Genomic DNA, 13922 nt, shown 5'->3' with positions numbered 1-13922 from the left:
CGGAGGTGGAGGGGTTGAAATCTCTGAGCATTGCTGATGGATGCGGCACAGTCACGTACTGTGAGAAACATCTCAAATAATTTTCTTCAGACAGGATCTTCTGTGAAGCTATTTTATTTGTGATTGCAATGGCGGGCGTCCTGTCAATCAGGAGTGCATTTTAGTAAACAAATACTAACCTTTTATTCCCTATTACCCGACACCTGATCACTTCCCCTGTTTCTGCATTGGCTGAGTACTACAGGTTCACAAGCTGCACAATGCTCCTCTCTACCATATATGTACAATTTTTCTTTTTTTTTTCAATGTTTTAATTTCTCCTTTCTTATGTTTTGAGAACTTGTGATCTTTTGTTTTACTGTTCTCACACTGTTCTTCTTGTTTTTCTCAAGCTTCCTCCTTATTTTGGAACAGTGGGGCCTTCTGCTGTCCACTTACCTACTTAGCATTTCTCCTTACTATGACTGCACAGCTACCTTGGAATACAGAAGATTAGTTCTCTGCTGCAAAAACACAACTTAGTTTCTCACAGTACTCATTAGGGTAGGACTGAGGACAATTTAGTCATTTACTGTTAGTTCACTTCCAGGTAGCAATCTGTTTGATCACAGCTGATGGACGGTGCCAGCTTTCCCCTGGCACAGGAGCCTTGCACTGCACCACCTCCCAGTCCTGCTGTTCCCTGGCTGACTGTAGAGCTGGGGGACCTAGGAGGTCTCGGCCTTACTACGTACAGCACATGCTGAGCATAGCATCACAGAATCATTAGGGTTGGAAAGGGCCTTCAAGATCATCTGGTCCAACCATCCTGTTACCACCAATGTCACCCACTTAAACCATGTCCCCAAGCACCATGTCCAACCTCTCCTTGAACACCCCCAGGGACGGTGACTCCACCACCTCCCTGGGCAACCCGTCCCAGTGCCTGACTGCTCTTCCTGAGCAGAAATGTCTCCTCATTTCCAACCTGCACCTCCCCTGGCTCAACTTGAGGCCATTCCCTCTAGTCCTATCACTGGTTACCTGTGAGAAGAGGCCGACCCCCAGCTCCCCACACCTTCTTTTCAGGTAGCTGTAGAGAGCAATGAGGTCTGCCCTGAGCCTCCTCTTCTCCAGACCAAACCCCCCCAGTTCCCTCAGCTCCTCACAGGACTTGTGCTCCAGGCCCTTCACCAGCTTCGTAGCCCTGCTGTGGACACACTTCAGGGCCTCGATGTCCTTCTTGTAGTGAGGGGCCCAAAGCTGAACACAGCACTCAAGGTCAACACTTCTCATGAAGTTAACTTTAAGACAAAAGCAGTTGGTCTCACAGGGCTCATACCCAGCAGTAAGTTTGGGCTGTGTGTATGTATATTTTATTCAAGGTTTCTGCCACTTTTTTGGTTTCGGACAGCACCAAAACCAGCTTTTCTCTGAGGTTTTTGGACACCCATGATCCTAGCAGCTCTGCTAATTCCTCGTAGCAGCATCTCCTCAGGGCGGGCCTCAGGCCCGGGGGTGGTTCACGAGCTGGGTGTGAGCAGTGTGAGACAGGAGGCCTGTCCTCTGCCCCCTCAGTTTTCTGTCCAGGACCTGCTCTGACAGGATGAGCCACTGCTCCCATGGGGAACTGCCTGCTGCTGGGGCGGGTCAGCCCTAATTACCACAGCTCATCTGACCGGGGTTAGGTTTGTCATTTATTTCCCCCGGGAGCCTTGGCAGCGGTAATCAGCCTCCCACCACCCTCCTTAAAGTGAAGCGGTGTTTATTAGAGCAAAAGCATGTATTAGGAGCTGATCGTCCTCTAAAACAGGCTCTCTGCTCAACACCCTGGCCATACTCACTGCACAGAGGACCTGTAGTAGATGTGTCTTCTCCCAGTCTTCTCCCAGAGATGCTCAGTGTCAGTGCTCACCCCCAGCATGTGTCTAGATCTCTCCGTGCGGGCATGCAGCAGGAACCATGCCGTTTTGATCTGCTGCCTCCCAGCGTTGGCCAAGCTACATCAGCAGGTTTTCGGGATCCTGTTGTGCTTCAGGAGTTACCTGGATGGAGGGCATTGCTTGGGAAGCTGTGAGTTGCTTCTCACCCAGGGCACGCTGAGTTCAGTGTGTGCCTCTCCCAGCCCGAGTCAGACTGATACAGCCAGAGAGTTTAGGCTGAGGGGAACACTGCGGGTACACATCCCTGTCCTGATCACATACAGACACACAGCTGGAAACATGCAGTTATGAGGCTGTTGGTGGTTTTAGGGGATTGCACAGCTGTGCCACAAGCACTGAATAAGGCCCAAAAGAGAAGGACCCTTTGCTGTTTTCCTATCCAAAATGCCCCTGAGCAAACAACACTTGATACACTCCTGTGCCATACAACAGTTCTTATTTACAAATGGAAAGTCTTTGTCGACCCAGCAGTTTCTTTATGTCCCTTGGCATTGATTTTTGAGGTTTCTACTGCCTGCTCTCCCTTCTGACCTCCCCTCCATCCTGTCTGGGAGCTCTGCTTTCTGTCTCCAGTTGCCACTCACCACGTTTGAGCTGAGGGCTGTGGGAGGAGCGGGGCTGTCAGCCACCAGTTCTGCCCTGCTCCTGGCCCTCCCCTAAACACCACTGTGAGAACAGGAGTTATGTTAAAGAAGCTCTCAGGGGATCGCCTCATCTGTAGCCTCCACGGTTCGTTTGCCATGGATCAGCCTGCCTGCAGTCTTCTAATCTTCGTTTTCTTAATTGACCTGAGCAAAACATCTACTTCTCTGAAATGCTAGTTAGATAATGCAGTCTTGGGCTCCAGCCCCAGAAGTCCTTCATTAACAAAAGTTTCCTTGAATTTCAAGTCTTGGAATTTGACTGTGCCAAGGCCTCAGAGCAACTTGTTTGCTAACCTGCTGTTGTTTTCTCTTCAGGGAATTCCCAACGAAAGCTGGAGGTTGACCAAGATTAATGAGCGCTACGAGCTGTGTGATACGTACCCTGCCATTCTAGCTGTGCCCGTAAACATTCCCGATGAGGAATTAAAACGAGTAGCATCTTTCAGATCAAGAGGACGCATACCAGTGAGTGCAACAAGAGAAGCTTCTTTGATGTGGTTTAGTTACATACCTTTGGGCCATAAATAATGCCAAGATCAGGCTGAGTGGATTCCAGGGACCAAATAAATGGTCAATGGATAATAAAAGTGACAGCAGCATGTTTGAGGAGTTAGAAAACAGCATTATCTGCTGGAACTACTGTTGTGAAAGAGATGTAGACTAAACCAAAATGAGGAGATAAGATAACTCAGCACAACCCAGACTGAATCTCAGTTCCGTTCCTGGGAAATGCAGAGTAGTCCTGTTTGGTTGTTGACATTTGTCTGGCCTGCTCTTACTTTCAGGACAGAGGAATATTAGGGATACTCGTTGTGAAAGTGCTTATTAAGTCAACCAAGACAAATGACATCACTATGATGTTTATTTCAGCAGTAACAGAAAATGGACTGTTTTACTTCTCAACCTTACAGAAAATTAGATCTGTTCCCAAAGTGCTTACATTTTCTATGGTGTAACATGGAGAAAGACATAGCCCAGTGATTGTAGCGTGAAAAGGTGTGTTTGTGACTCATACAACAGTGAGAAAACGTTCAGACTTAAGCCTATTCAGTCACCTCTTGTTTGTTTCAACTTTGGGAAGGTAACCAGAATGAATAAGTACAGTAAGTTTCATTCAATCACGATTTAATGGATTCCAGCCTTTTGGAACCAACTAATGTATGGCAGGGTCCCAGAGCAAGCCATTGCAGGTAAAACACTTCACTGGTTTAATGAATCCATATTTTCCCTCATTTCTTTCTCATTTGTTTCCACAGGTATTGTCATGGATTCACCCAGAAAGTCAAGCAACCATCACTCGCAGTAGCCAGCCAATGGTGGGAGTGAGTGGCAAACGAAGCAAGGAAGATGAAAAGTACCTTCAGGCCATCATGGATTCTAATGCTCAGTCCCATAAAATCTTCATATTTGATGCAAGGCCTAGTGTGAACGCAGTAGCCAACAAAGTAAGTTTTGTGTTTTTTTTATTTCCTTTCTCAAAAGCTGGGAATCTAGAGCACACATCACACCAACATTTCAGATCATTCCTCAGGATCACAAAGGGTTTTCCACTCAGGATACATGCACACTGGTCTGATCTGCTAGGTAAGAGATTTGCTAGACAAGATTTTCTAGACAGTTTTACCCCTGTACTGGTAGCAGTAGATGTCAGCATGACTGCTAAAGGTCCATTTGGATTAATCCATAAATCAAAATGAGATTGGAAGGGGAAAAAAAAAGGTGGCTGAAAAAGACACAGGCTACTGAGGTCAGTAGTATCTGCCAGAGAGACTCTAGCATGCTGAATCATGTATGTCACCATCCTTTACTCCACGTAAGCTGAAAAACTGCCTCCTCTGGCTGTACCAGGCTCTGTCCTTGCTAACTCTGAAGGGAGCAGGAGATGTTCAGCACATCTGAAAATAAGGCATCGTGATCTTTAATTTCAGAAGGAAGCTGGGGTTCTCTAATGGCCAGGAACATCACTGTGTTCTTCCTGCTGTTGTGTTTCATTCAGTCACTGTAATCCATGTTTTAATGGTAGAACTGCTTTGCTGCACTAATGTTGAATTATTTTTTACTTTCCCACTACTTAGGCAAGGCAATTAGTGTGTGGGATATACTCCTCTGTAATAGAATGGTAAATTTGTAAATGACAGAGTAGTGAATCTAATGAGCTAGCAGCTTGAATGGGGAAAAATGATAATTACTGAGAAAAAGAAAGCTTGTAATGTGATATTATCCAGTAAAAGTTATAGCATTCATTACTACTGCAGGAAAGAGAGACAAAGTGTGTCCATGTACATGTTTGTTCTCAATTGTAAAATAAATCCAATGTTTTCTGCCTGCTTTAGATACCATAGCCACTGGGGTATTTTGTCAGCTGATACCTGCTCATGACAAACTATTGGGATCAAATATCAAATATGCTTTTACTTAGCTAATTTTCTATGGATTTTGTTTTTCTTCAGGCTAAAGGAGGAGGCTATGAGAGTGAGGATGCCTATCAGAACGCAGAATTAGTGTTCCTGGACATTCACAATATTCATGTCATGAGAGAGTCGCTGAGAAAACTGAAGGAAATTGTGTACCCCAATATTGAGGAGACTCACTGGCTGTCTAATTTAGAATCCACTCACTGGCTCGAGCATATCAAGGTATGCATCCACTGGATGAAGCTGAGTAGTCACAGGTTTGTACCAGTCTGTTCATTGGGAAACATTATCCAGAGCTAACTCCACTGACAGACTTTCAATTAATAAGAAATTTCAAGATTAAAAATGTTGCTTTTAAATAGGAAATGTTAAATTTACAAATCCACAGTTTCCTGGAATGGGGAATTTTGAAGAGGTTGGAAATAGAACAGGAGAGGGAGGTTTTGAAATACTGAGAGATGGTGTTTTCAAAGTGAAGTGTGTTCCTGGGTAATGTGTAATCATAAAAACCCTTGGTAGAGCACAAGAGTCCCAGAGCTTCCAACCTCTTTACTCTGGGATTTGTGGCATCCTGGTGTTACTGCCTGGCCCAGACCAGCAGGTGTTGGGAGTTCTGCCCTCTCAGCCTTCCAGGAATCCAAGCAGAATCAGAATGACCAGGGCAAAATGTTCCGGCTTCTACAAATGTTGGCTTTCAGACTAAGCTCTGTCCAGATCACACCATGTCTGCCTGTTAACGCAGAAAGGAGTCAGTCTGCTTCTTGAGCAGTTGCAAAGCAATGACCAGTTGTTTTCATGTGCAGACACAGAATGCTCCTGGGCTCAAATCTTGACCTGTCCAGAGACTGAGCGTAGTGCTGGGGCTCTTCTGGAGTTGTGCCTGCATTGTGGTTTAGATATGTTGGCATCTTGGTGGAACAAAAAATGCGTTCACCAATTTGCTGTCCTAGTTATGAAGTAGTTGGAACTGCTTTGCCATTCTCCTTGAGGCAGACGGAGCCCTTGGTGTGCCCTGTGTTGTCAGTAGCCATTTCTCACGCATAGTTTCTGTTCCAAAGAGATTTTTGTAACTTTTTTTTTTCTCTTGTCCCAGCTCATTCTTGCTGGAGCCCTTCGGATCGCTGACAAGGTGGAGTCAGGGAAGACATCTGTGGTTGTACACTGCAGCGATGGCTGGGACCGGACAGCCCAGCTCACTTCCCTCTCTCTGCTCATGTTAGATGGCTACTACCGAACCATCAGGGGCTTTGAAGTACTGGTGGAGAAGGAGTGGCTGAGCTTCGGCCACAGGTTTCAGCTGGTGAGTTACTACCCCTTGGAAGGGACTGAACAGAAAGTTATTGCCCACCTTGAAATCAGAAGGATTTCTGCTGGGAGTAGGCAGGGACCATTTTTTTTTTATTTTGTCTGTCTTTCTTAGTTCAGTCCATTTTCTGAAACCGCTCAGACACTGCCATCTAACAAAGGCCCTAAGAGGCTGGGGATTTTGTTGGTGGCCTTGATCTCACATTTTCTTTGGGGGAGTCTTGTTAATTGTTCAGGCAAAGGACCAACAGCTTGAGTAGTTTGTGGACGAGTGCCTGGAGTCTTCAGAGGGGCAGCTTTGTCAACCTGTGGCTTGGCTGTTTGTTACCATTTGCGTTGATGGAAATTGGGAGGACACTTAAATAGTGTTCTTCGTCTGTGTTCCTATCGTGTTTTGCTCATAGCTGTTCTCTTGTGGTTGTTTAATTTTGGCAAGGCCTAGAACAAAGTCTGTTTACAACATAGGCAACAGCAGTGTGCTCGAATGCTGTTCACCACTTCCAAAGAAGGCAGGATAACTGAGGTACCATGTAACTAAGGGGTCAGCATCAGCAAAACTGTTACCTGGTGTTTGAACTACAAGCATTTTAGCTTCCAAGTCTGTAAAAGGGAGATGGCATCGATTTCCTCTGCTAAGAGAACAGTGTTACAGAGGAGTTGGGGATTGCTCCGTTACTTACGTGCTCTTGTTCTGTCTTTGCACAGTGCTGAGGGCTCGCGGGTAATACATGCCAGCAATGTACTATCCTAGGAATAAGGAATCTTGCCTCATGCCTTATCCAAGGCCACACAGCCGGGGCTGGAGGCCTGCTTCTGGGGCTCCTTTCATAATTGCCTCTCTGGAGGTGGCAGGAGATGGGCTGGGTTGCTGTTTGTACAGGGCTTGGAAGCTGCGAGGTGTTGCGTGATGGTTATCACCACACGCTGTGGCTGTAGGTAGTGGTTGGATCCAGCACACGCTCCTACTGCAGTAGCCAGGACAACAGCTGCAACCGAAGCAAAAAGCTCTTTTTTTTTTTTTTTTTTTTCCTCCTTCTGAAGTGTAGCTATTAACTGAAATCAGTGCCAGCATAGCATCTGGAGCCTCTACTCAAACAACTCTTGTTTTAATTTAACATGGAAATATCCCCCTAAAGAAATTTCACTTCAAAGACTAAGGGAGTAGCTATCATTTACTCCTTTACCCACTAATGAGGACAAAGCAAAATCAAGATTCATTTGAACCTTCTAAGAGCTGTTGATGCAGGCTTGGGTGACAGAGATGAGACCCCCACCTTTTCCCCACGAAGCCCTGAGTGACTCCTGTTCGTTGTCCTGCTCTGTTTCAGAGAGTTGGCCATGGAGATAAGAATCATGCAGACGCGGATCGCTCTCCTGTCTTCCTCCAGTTCATCGACTGCGTCTGGCAAATGACAAGACAGGTAAATTGCTGGGTGGCACACGTGTCTGCAAAGCTAAGGTACATCTGCAGCCAAGCACGTTGCTCCTCATTCGTGCTCAAGTTACAGAGCCAGGAGCCAAGTTCCTCACTCAAAATCAGGCATGGCAGAGGCATAGCTTAAGAGGCATCCCGTATGGCTGGTGGGGGTTTTTATCCCTATGTGTGTGGGGCCTGGGAAGTTCTTAACTGTCTGCTGTGATCTCTCTGCTGTATTTTGAAGCAAATACCAGCAGTGATCAGGCAGTTGACTGAAAAAATCAAGCTCATTATGGACTATAACAGGTGAAATGGGGGGTAAAAAAGGATGCCACTGTATATGAAGCTGTACTGTATCCAGGCAGAGAAGGAGGGAGAATTGCCTTCCTCAGAAGTCACGTCCCTTGTGCTCTCCTCAGAGCTCTGAGGAGCCCACGTCCTGATGTGCAGCCGGCGAGGCAGCGACCAGGGCAGTCTGGGGAGAGAAGGGTGTTTTCCGAGGGAGGAAGGCCTCCAGCTGGCCTCTCCGTCTCCCCAGCACATCTTGCACATCCACGCCGTGCGCTGCGTGCATTCCTCCTGCCCCTTCGTGGCGCGCCAGTTCTCCCTGTGACGTCTGATTGTTCTGCGTGGTACCTCAACAGCAACCACGGCCCCATCCGCACAGCGCCGTTCGTCCTGCTGCTCGGTGGTGCGTGGTGCCTCCCTCTGGAGAAGCGCTCTGTTGGGCACACAGGTTATTTCCTTTTGGCGCCAGGGATTTTTGGTTTCTTTTAATGTATTATTTCACATATGCTCCAGCTTTTTGTCCACGCCCTTGTTGCATGGTCTGTCGTAAGGGGCAGAACAAGCTTTGACTTGAAGCGGCACTGAGTGTGTGTAAACACAGCGGTCAGACCCTTCGGACCTCTGGCTTCTGCTCAAAATTCTTCTCTGCACATGTAAAGCAGCTTTCCAAGAGAGACTCTTGCTCCTGGAAGGAACAAATATGATACCAAGTATCCAGACAGCCAGAGAACAGAGACAAATCCTGTTTTAGTAATGAGACTAAGACCACAGAGTGGGAGAATTTTATTTTATTTTATTTTAGGCGATTTACTGTCTTCTGTTTTTGTCCAAAGTTTCCTACAGCCTTTGAGTTCAACGAGTACTTCCTGATAACCATCCTGGATCACCTGTACAGTTGTTTGTTTGGGACGTTCCTGTGCAGCAGCGAGCAGCAGAGAGTGAAGGAGGTAAGGCTGCTTCTCTCCAAGGTGAAGGTGGGGTGCTGCGATTGCTTCAGCTGGCCAGGTGTTGCCTGAGAAATTCTTTGAGCCCTCAAAGCGAGTCGTAGGTGCAGTTCTGGGTACTGTGTCAGCTGCTGTCAGCTGGGGATTTTACATTTCAGAGCACCACCATTGCCTTCTGGACAGGTCCACTCTTCTCAGCGTGGCCTTCGGCTACTTGCTGCTGGCTCAGTAGCTCCTGGCGTTTCCCAACTAGCTAGAAATCCAGCGTTCCTCTGAACTTCAGTTTGGTTTAACCTTCTCTGTGGAAACTGGTACCTTTTTGCCCCCCCTTTTCCTTGATGTGGTCCCTTTAGCAGGCTGCTCTAGGTTTGTTGGTGACCAGCTCCCGGGGAGCTGTGTGTAGCTGTGTACAGCCAGATACATTCAGACGCTGCCCTGCTCAACCCCAGCTGGGAATCGGAAGGAAAGGGAACAGCATGGAAAGGCAACAAGCGTTCTCTCTCCTACCTGAGGACGAGGGATTTTATCACTGAGAGGTTGCAGCCCAACATCCCCGAGGACAGTGCTGTGTGGGCCTGCTGTGATGGCGTTTGACAGCTCACCAGTTTAAAAACTAAACTAAACTAAACTTACTGCCATACAGAAGCAATGGCATTATTCAGACGTGAAATCAGAGTCCCTGTTTCTCTGGAGTCCACAGTGATTGAATAATTGTGATTTCCAGAGATGAAAACCTGCCTGCTGTTTGTGGCTTTGGCTTTTTTGCTTTTTGTTTTTTCTTCTAAGGCCTCAGCTTAGTGAGGTACTTAATTTACGAAGCCCTTCAACTCCGGTTTCACTGGGACTATTCACAGGCCTAATTACTCCACTCCATCAGGGCCTGAGTCAAATGCGGTGGACGGTTTTGTTTTTTTCCTCTTTCCCCTCCAATTCCATACTCCAGCAAGTCCTCCCGGTGCTCTTTAAAGAGCTGAAGTTTAACCAAGGCGCTGAGGGTTCACGCACCAGTTCTGCGGTGTCCCCTTTGCTGCCCCAGTGGCGATTCCTGGGCTGTACTGGGAGCTGGGTGCTGTGCCAGGGCACGTGTGTGCCTGCCTGCAGGCATCCATGTGCTTCGATTACAGAAACCACATCAAAAGAAGAGTGTTTTTCTTTTTTTAAGCTACACGAAAGCAATCAGATCTGTATTAATGACAGGCACATGTATACGCTGTTGTAAGCACTCCTAAAGCTTTTGGAGATAAATGCTAGCATTCGTATGGGAAATAAAACCTCCTCTGCCCCTCCTGTTGCAGGGCCTTCCGAAAAAGACCGTGTCGCTTTGGTCTTACATCAACAGCCAGCTCGAGGACTTCACCAACCCCTTGTACGTCAGCTACTCCAACCACGTCCTCTACCCCGTGGCGAGCATGCGCCACCTCGAGCTGTGGGTCGGCTACTACATCCGCTGGAACCCCAGGATGAAGCCGCAGGTACCAGGCTTGTTTCACTTTCTTCTGAGGATTCTGCTTTCCTCTCCCTCTGTGCGAGTCCTAATGCTGTCGTGGTGGAGCTCCAGGCCTTTAAAGCACGAGAAGTATCGTTCAAACTTAAGCTGCCACCGCTTACATCTAAAAACAAAAGCCTAAATTCAATGGCATGCGAATTCAGAGCAGCATTTCAGCTGGCTGGTGCTTGGCTGGAGATCGCCACCTTGTGAGAACTGCAGGAGCTGAAGCTGCTCAGCAATTTGTAAAATAGTTTTGAGGAGCAGCAAAAGTATCTAAGTGTCTCTTCTTTACAAAAAAAAACCCTAAAGACCCAACACTTGTTTGCATATCTGAGCTTTGGGGCTGCGATTAGATTACTGGCAGTAGGAACCTGCTGCTCATTTTGTCTGGCTGCAACTTTGATAAGAGCAGAACTGGCTTTGCCAAGGCAGGCACCTGAGACGAGCAGTGTGATTATGGCCCTAAATGCTTAAGTTGCTTTTAGATAGAAGGGAGACAAATTCTACCTCAATATCTAGCTGAAGTTAGCAAAGTTTTGCAAATCTGGACACCCAAAACACATTTCAGTACTGTTTAACAGCCAGGGCTATGCGAAAATCCTTAAAAAACTTTATATTGCTCTTTTCCCCAAAGCTCTGAAGTTGTGGCTGGGCTGAGATTCCAAGGCCAGTGTCTCCCAGAAATGTGAGATCAGAGCTCTGTAATTGTCATCTTTCAAAATAACCTCTTAGTTTTGTTTAGTCACTGTTAGTGAAGCTGCATGCGTTGGATAAAGTAAGAGTATCCCCAAGGTACCGCTGCGTGGCTCAGGTTCCCACTTCCACCCTTCCCTCCCAGCACTCAGCTCCGTGTTTCCTTGCAGGAGCCTGTCCACAATCGCTACAAGGAGCTTCTTGCCAAGCGGGCTGAGCTGCAGAAGAAAGTGGAGGAACTGCAGCGAGAAATCACCAACCGCTCCACCTCGTCCTCGGAGAGAGCTGGCTCTCCCGCGCAGTGCGTCACCCCCGTGCAGACTGTTGTATAACACTGACTGTTTTTTTTTTGCCAACTACCTTCCCAAGACCACCGGGACAGCTTTTCTGAAACCCTCCGGATTCCCGTTACGGTGTCTGGGAGACGCCAACCTATTTATTTATTTCTCTCCAGGATAATTTATTAGTACTGTAGCACTAGAGGAAGCTTAAGCAAAAACAGAGGAACAACCGAGGCCCCTATGCAATTAACCTTCTCAGTGGCTAGGTGAGGATACAAGCTACTTGCACTTGCCACTTAAAAGAAACCCAGAACTCTTTTTTTGCTCACTTGTGTTGGAAATCACTTTACTTTCAAAAAGGGACTGTGTGCTAGAACGAAGTACTATGTAGGAAAAATGTCTACTCAGGAGTTTGAAAAAGCTCCCCTCTGCTAAAGGTTTTGAATCTTTGTCAGAGCCTTGAATACACCTGTGTGAAGTCATCAAAGTGCAGTATTAACAGCTGCATAGCAGCGCAAGGGGGTTTGCCAACACACTAAGAGTAGTGCTAGAAGCCAGAACATATCAGTTATTTTTCCTTTGACCTAGATCTAGGAAGCCATGTAAGCAATGCCTTATTTAAGAAAGGGCATCTTCTACCCAGAGAAACGGTGGTAGAGGAGCAACCTCCATGACTTAACTTTATAGGACTATGTTTACTTCCATCTCTGCAACTAGATTTTTGCTCATGGTTTACATGGATCATGCCAGGGTATAAATTAAAGCACCTTTGTTCCTGAGGGATGGAGCAGAGCAAGGCTCCCTCAGTGCTTCCTGCAGCTCTTTGTTCTCCAGTGCCTCAGCCACAGCAGGAGGAAGGTAGGGGGGTGCTCAGGGGCACACAAACTGCTGGGAGCAGTCATTTCATTTTGCTTGGGTAAGCGTAATTAGTGGTGTTTGTGCTTCTGTGCAGGCTCATAGTGGCATATTTAACAGAAAATTGAGTTATTTAACTAATAGAAGCAACCGTATCAACCAAAGAAGCCTTTTTGCCTACACTGCAACTGGTACTTCACACCACTCTGGTAGACTAAACAGCTTAGCTGGTTTCTGAGCCCTAGCATTGAAGTCTTTTTCCTCATAGCACTCTTCAAGAATTAGTGGCACCTGCCTAAACTTAAGTACAAACTCAAGTTTTAATACAAGCTTTTATTGTAGAAGTAGTGATGGAAAACATTTGGTGAAACCACACCTGCTGCATTGCTTCTCAAACACAGAAATAAGGGGCTGTAGGTGGTAGGGCTTACACTGCCATGGCACATCTGCAAGGATCTCCATTCACTCCAGGCTGCTTCTCACCTCTGCAAGGAAGGAAATCATGCATGGCTTGGGCTGGGTCCCTGTGCTGCTCATGCAACAGGGTCCCACACCATGGGCTGCTAATTAATCTGCTCATCAGCATGCTTTTACTTTTAGCCTTTCTCCCAAGATGGGTATTTTTGAGAGGGTAGAAGAGTGGACAACTTACAGATAAGGAATTGCCTTCCAAAAGCCACATTCCACCTACGGAATGACTTCCAGCTGCAGTCTATTTCTACCTGCTCTGCTGCAATCAGCATCTCAGTACTCCAAGGGAAATCCACTGCCACCTTCTGACAGAATGATTAACAGCTCGTGTAGCACTACTACGGTTGTACAGGGTGGGCTGAGAGTTCATGGCTTAACAGTGCACAGAACCCCCACGAAATAGCTTCTGAAGGACTTGAATTCACTTTAAGGTTGAAGGGCAGACGTGCTCTTATGTACAATCACTAAGACAGCTCATAGCTTTATTGTCTATTAGCTAATTGGCTGTGTGTATATGTTGCTTTGTTTTTTTAATGAAGGCTGTTTGGTTTCTTTAACACTAATAAAAATAAGCTAAATGGATTGAGCTCTTCTTGGGATCATGTTTTCAGCTCCATGGTTAGCAAAAAAGGTGTAGGCACGTGAACAAGAATAGCACTGACCTTAGCATGTCAAATCCAAATCTTACTCCTCCTTACTCATGCAGCTGGGTTTGCAAAATGCTCTTATTCCAGCGCTGAAATTTAGAATCACAGGGAAACAACTGCTCTTTGGACAAGTTTCTCTTACCCTGTACAGACCACTTTTAGCACAGATACAGTATATGGCTGCATGGTAGTACAAAATCATTCCTAGAATGACAAATAACCCATCTCTGCAATTTATAGTGCTTTAGCACAGGAACTTCTGTGAAAGAGGAACGTCCACATTTCTCCATGGAACTCACGTTAAGTCCATCTTCAGGGGGATAATTTGGGATCAACAGCTCAGGGCTTACCCCCTGACACTCCCATTCCTAGTAGGCATAACTCCAACCTCTGCAGTGCACAGTGACTGAGGTACCTATGAGGCCTGAAATACTCCTAAGCCCTAGCTCATTTAATACAGCCTGAGGTAACGCTGACACTAGTCCTCCTCCAGCCATCCTTAACAAGCAAACTCAGTGATTATAACCTCAGCTACAGATTTCTGGCCCCTCC

General features: G+C 46.6%; 1 protein-coding gene across 6 annotated transcripts in view; it reads left to right on the top strand.

Moving 5' to 3' along the window:
• Nucleotides 1–13305, top strand: part of MTMR2 (myotubularin related protein 2) — a 59328-nt gene extending 46023 nt beyond the window's left edge. For all 6 annotated transcript variants that reach the window (XM_084536677.1, XM_084536679.1, XM_084536678.1 and 3 more), the window contains 8 exons: nt 2882–3031; nt 3823–4011; nt 5017–5202; nt 6074–6280; nt 7614–7706; nt 8824–8937; nt 10230–10406; nt 11287–13305. In XM_084536677.1, coding sequence (XP_084392803.1) covers nt 2882–3031; nt 3823–4011; nt 5017–5202; nt 6074–6280; nt 7614–7706; nt 8824–8937; nt 10230–10406; nt 11287–11448 — 1278 coding nt within the window. In that variant the 3' untranslated portion in view covers nt 11449–13305. The remainder of the gene's footprint in view (nt 1–2881; nt 3032–3822; nt 4012–5016; nt 5203–6073; nt 6281–7613; nt 7707–8823; nt 8938–10229; nt 10407–11286) is intronic.
• Nucleotides 13306–13922: the final 617 nt, after the last annotated feature.

Source organism: Aythya ferina (genome assembly GCF_964211825.1).
Source record: "Aythya ferina genome assembly, chromosome: 1".
NCBI classification, from domain to species: Eukaryota; Metazoa; Chordata; class Aves; order Anseriformes; family Anatidae; genus Aythya; species Aythya ferina.
This window is presented reverse-complemented; position numbering and strand designations above follow the sequence as displayed.